We start from the raw sequence: 5,355 nt of genomic DNA, 5'->3' as shown, positions 1-5,355 counted from the left end.
GACGTGCCAGGTGTCCCAGAGGCTAGCGGTGCCAGTCAGCCCCCCACTCCACTGCGGAGAAGAGGCAGTGGCCAGGAGTCCAGGTGGCATCCTTATCCGGAGCAGGGAGCTGGGCCGGTGAGTTGAGGAAACCTCTCACCTTCCCTGGGGAAGTGGGACAGCAGCAGGCAAGGCACTGGGATTCTGAGGAGCACCAGAGTGCCAGGACAAGGGTCCCCGGGAGCTCAGGGTGCAGGCCGGCGGTCAGAGTGGGATTGACGAGGCACGAGGCATGTGGGGTGCCCAGCCAGTCATCTGGAGCAGGGGTTTAGAGCAGCGACCCCTGGGATCTGCCTGTACTGTTGACCTTCTGCCACTGACTGCCCCAGAGAGGACTCAGTCCTGTCCCTTATTCTGCAGCTGATTGCCATCAGATGGAGTCCCTGAGCTTTGTGCTTGGGTCATGCTAATTGCTGCAGGAGCCTACACTGTTTCTTGTTGCTTGCCTTTTTGGTTGCCACGGAGGGTCACCCTTCAGCCTCTTCGGGGGGGTTGGGGTTTGATCAATTTGATAGTTGCAGACCAGAAGAGCCTATGCTGTTGCAGTCTGTTGCTTATTGGGAAGCCTGCTGGAGCTTCTGGGAGTGAGCACCTTGCTTCCTTGCTGTAGCATCTCAGCAGTGGCTGAAAGCTGCCAGTTACCCTACCCGTGGTTCTTGAGTCAAGGGTTGACTAATGCATTCTGGTTTGTCTTGTGATTCTGGTTGTCATTTAAGTTCACTCGTAAATAACCTTTCCTATTATTCTTGTTTTGTAAATAAAGTGTAAAAAGTTAAATCAGTTAAGTGTTAGACCTTCTTGGGACCACAGGCTGCTCTGTGGGGAGCAGGGGCCAGCTGGAAAGTAAACTTGTGCTGTCCGGAAGCCCTGCCCCACTCTCACCACACCATCCCTGATATTTGGGCAGGGGTGGCAACTATTGGGCTGCCACCTGGGTTACGCATAGAAGTTTATCTGCATGTGGAACAGTATTGCTGGGATTGCAGCTGGAAAACTGCCACTTGCCCCCACAGACTGAAATGGGATTCTTCCCTTTTTGTTTGAAAGCTGAGGTTCTAAGTCTACTTCAGCAGCACAAAACTTAGGCATGGGTTGGTCTATGCCTTCATGTGGTCTTGCCTGAAGGCTATGCATAAAGCACACTATACTGCAGGGACTAGAAGGCACCATGCCTGTAGGTGTTAAATGGAATGCCACTGTACAACAGCTCAGAACATCACTGCACTGGTAGCTATTGCTCCAGAGAAGAGTGGGATCTCTCCTTGAGCATCCCCACTGAACGCAGGCTTGGAAATGAACAGACTGGACTTCCACCACAATGAAGGAAATGATAAATATCCTGCTGTTTGTCATCCAATTCAGATCTGAAAAATGCCGGAGAAATGCAGGTCATAATTGTCATTGCTGTTTTGCCTCCATTACCTGTGTGGTCATTTTATGCTATTACATCTTTTTCCTTCTTACACTTTCCCTCACATCCAATGTTTTATTTTACTGTACTCCTGAATAGAGTAGTCACCTTAAGTGCTCTCATATAGTTGTGCCCAAAATACAAATAGTATTCAAGAAGAGATAGATCTTTGTCACTTGACATCTCATATTCTGGGTCAGTGATAATATCCCGTATCACTATTTTCTTGCTCTTTCAAAATGAAGTATAATCAGCTCTCCAGGATTTCAAAAGTCTTTCAATGGCTTGAAGAACTGACAGCTTCACTGGAGCATACCACAAAAGATGACTATGTTTCTCTTTCAGGAATGAAAACATTCCTGGAATCCTTTCATTTTCATAGTAGAGCTGATTTATTTCTGAACTGTCAAACTTTCCACAATATGCTCTTTTTACCCATGTTTAGTTGTGCTATTCAGTACCTGATCAGTACAGTTTGTTTGCAGCAAGTCTGGTTATGAGGCTTTCAGATTGCAAAATGAAATTTCTCCTTATTATTAAATGGTGGATGACTAGCCCCCCGCCCCCCCCCCACAATGTTTTCATCTTTAAGCCATCTTCAGAATTGTGCCTATTACTATATCAGCTGTTTGACCAGAGTCTACCCCTCAGCAATGTCCTGGGTTGTGAAATATTTAGCCACAAGGCTGCATTCCTTGATCCTAGCTTACTGTGGATGTTTCTATGCATTCAGGTGCTTTTCAAAGTGCCAGAATCTTTGTTTGTAACAGGGAATGACAATGGGCATGTGGTGCATTTAGCCATTTTCAGCTTACACTACTAAGTCAAGCTCTGATACCCCTGATAGCCACTCATCCTTAAAGGAATAGGCCCTTTTCTTTTCTAGACTGTTTGTGGATATCTCTTTTATTTCAGTTCTCATATGCATAGACAATCAGGTGCTTTGCTTTCTCCCTTGTTGCGATCAGCAGGTTAGACTGTGTCCTAGAGGGGAAACGAGAAATCCAGCAATCTCCGCTAAAGAGGGTCGTTATAGTAGGGTGAACCCAGGGCTGCTGGGTAGCTTACAAGAAAGGAGCAGCAGACTGAGCTGTAGGGAAAGCCCTGGAAATTAGGCTGAGGAGCCAGAGTAGGGCGGGACCTTGAAGTTCAAGGTTGAAGGAGGACTACTTTGTTAGGAAAACAAACAAAAAAGCCCCACAACCCCAACCTGCTGAAACTGGAAGGAGGGATACATGAGTATACCTAACATATTCAATGAGAACAGAGGACTCAAGGCCAGAAATTAAGACTGTCCAGATGATATAAGAACAGGTGGTAATCCTACTCTTGAGAATAGTATGAACTGGATTTATTTATTCCATCTTTCTTTACAGAGGCGTGGAGGGAGCACAGGGGAGGATAACAGACATAGTTGGAGATATACTCTGAAGGTTGCCTTGCATCTCTGTGACACTGATTTAATGAGAAAAGAGATTTACGCCAATATGGGGACAGACTCTTTTTCTGGTTTCCTGTGTATCTCTGATACTTAGCTAATAATAGTGCCTGTTATCTTCAGGGCACAGATTCATTCCATGACCTAGATGGAGGCAGGATGTTCCAGTCATCTCATAAGCAAAAAACTTATTGTCCCAAGCTTCAATGCCTAAAGCAAATTTGGCTGCTTCTGTTAATGGAAGCAGTTAATGGGCATTTTAGGAATCATTGGGAACATCTACACCTCACCGTATGGTGAAATTGCTACAGTGCCATGCTTTAGTACTTCCTAAAGGAAGTACTAAAGCATGGTGTAGTATGGGAGGTTACTGTGCCATGTGTGCAGTGCATGGGTAGATTTTGCCACTAAGTCGCCATAGCAGCACTCTATACCTGGGGAGTGCACCACTGCAGCAATGTAGCTGGCAATCATGTGTGGACACATGTAATTACTACATCACTGGAGCGTGCCATAAGGCGATGCAGCGCATCATTATGTCACCATAGTGCGATGTGTAGATGCGCCCATTCTTTCTTTACTCTGTACTTGGTAATGGGGGGATGTTAACTTAAGCCCCAATGTTTTGCCTTTAGCAGGAGATTAGTCAACTTTTTTGCTTCCATATCACTCCATCTTCTCCAACTCTTTCTTTGGCCCTCATCTTTAACCTTATCTAAAACAGGACATTCAAGAAAGCACTGTGAAAGATCTCTCCAAAGCACACATGTTGGAGTCATAAGACATAAAGAAGATATTCTGGGGCATTTTGGGGATGAAATAGGCATGACAAAATGTAGCATTTCACCATCTCTTCTTCTTTGTTTGCAGGGCAGTCGTCTTGATGAGCAAAGATGTTCACTTCCAGCTCCACTCAAGGTCAGCTTAAGCCCTTTTTGCCTTGTGTTTTGCTGAGAATATCAAACAATTTCTTGCACTCCACTTTGGTCCTGGCTTTCTCGTTCTCTTTGAAAGGACAAGGCATCTAGTATGGTGGTTTGCAATATTTATACCAGCAGTCCAGAATGACCCAGTCTGAGGGCTGGGATCTGAGGCCGTGGGATGAGTGAAGCTCCCACCTCTTGGCTGTGGTACAGGTGAAACTCCCCACTGCCCAGGTGGGATGCAGGCAAAACCCACTGCCATCAAAATGCAATTGAAGCCCCCGAGCTCTGTGGGTCATATCCAATGGATCTGTGAGCTGGATCCAATTCAGGGACCATAGGCTGCCCACCCCAGTCTAGCATTTGAAGCTCAAGAACTTGTGATTTTTTATACTTACTTCAAGCTGCTGGAGATGTGGCTTAACAGGGTAATATGATAAGACCAAAACAGAATGAAAACATCCTCTAAAAACTCAAGAAAATTCAATCAGTTGATTTAATATTATTAATAATATCTTAACACTGGAGTGAGGTTTAGTTTAAAGATGTAATAATATTTATAAAATGGAAACTAATACCAAGTTATATTACCTTTAGTAATAATTTCTCTCTGTGCCCTTTGAGGGCCTTGGTAAATACCAGCTGGTCAACCTGAAGCCTCACCATCTCCTTGCAATAAATCTGGTTTCTGTAAAGCTGAAGTAGAAGGTGGGGGTAGATTTCCACCTTATTTCCAATAACAAGATTAGGTTTTTATATAGATATAGATATATACGATAAGCTTTGGCCAACATAGTGTTTTTCCCTGGCCTCCTAGCTCCTACAGTTGTGAATCAAGAGAGAATATACAATGTGCCATGACACTTTGCGAAAGCATTTCTGGCAGGTATCTACCTCCACTGTTAATGGCATAAAACCCCTATAGTCTCAGTGTAGTTATTTATTTGTAATGATATTGGGAAAAGTGAAGCTTATATGCCCTGTCCTGGAGTTTAATACGTGATTGAAACCACATCAACTGAAAAAAGTTCTCTGTCATCTACAGTCCAGTGCCATTTCAGTCAGTGTCAGACCTGTGTAAGTTGAACCCTTTCTGTTTTTAGCCAACGGGGCCGATACCTTCACATTATTCCTATATACAGCAGCATGGCAGCTCTCTTCCTCTCCCTTTTGAGTGGGAATTGGGATTCAAGGTGGTATGGCCACACATTGGCCCACTACTAGATTACTTTGATTGATGTAGCCTGACCTAATGGGTCTGAAGTCATGGGTGACTGGTGCCTCCTGAGATTGGGGGGTGGGGGTGGGGTACAGTTTGTGGGCGGCAGCATCGGCGGTGGGATGTTGAGTGGTGACCGCCCAGAGAAGCAGGCAGCGGTGTCGGCAGTGGGGTCAGGGGAAGGTGGCGAGGGGTGACCACCCGCAGAAGCTGGCAGCAGCAGCGGGGTGGCGAGCACAACCTCCCGCAGAAGCTGGTGGCGACAGGGTGGTGAGTGGTGACTGCCTTCAGAAGGCGGTGGCGGGGTTGGGGGGGTGGTGACCAG

At 45.8% G+C, this 5,355-nt stretch overlaps 1 protein-coding gene across 7 annotated transcripts in view; it reads left to right on the top strand.

Moving 5' to 3' along the window:
• The window catches only part of LOC109304674 (rap1 GTPase-activating protein 1-like), a 160,124-nt gene that overhangs the window by 46,421 nt on the left and 108,348 nt on the right, over nucleotides 1–5,355 (top strand). For all 7 annotated transcript variants that reach the window (XM_019527418.1, XM_019527415.1, XM_019527416.1 and 4 more), the window contains exon 4: nucleotides 3,759–3,806. In XM_019527418.1, the coding sequence (XP_019382963.1) occupies nucleotides 3,759–3,806 (48 nt within the window). The remainder of the gene's footprint in view (nucleotides 1–3,758; nucleotides 3,807–5,355) is intronic.

The sequence above is a fragment of the Gavialis gangeticus genome, unplaced genomic scaffold (assembly GCF_001723915.1).
Source record: "Gavialis gangeticus isolate Ggan-Ray unplaced genomic scaffold, GavGan_comp1, whole genome shotgun sequence".
Lineage (NCBI taxonomy): Eukaryota > Metazoa > Chordata > Crocodylia > Gavialidae > Gavialis > Gavialis gangeticus.
This window is presented reverse-complemented; position numbering and strand designations above follow the sequence as displayed.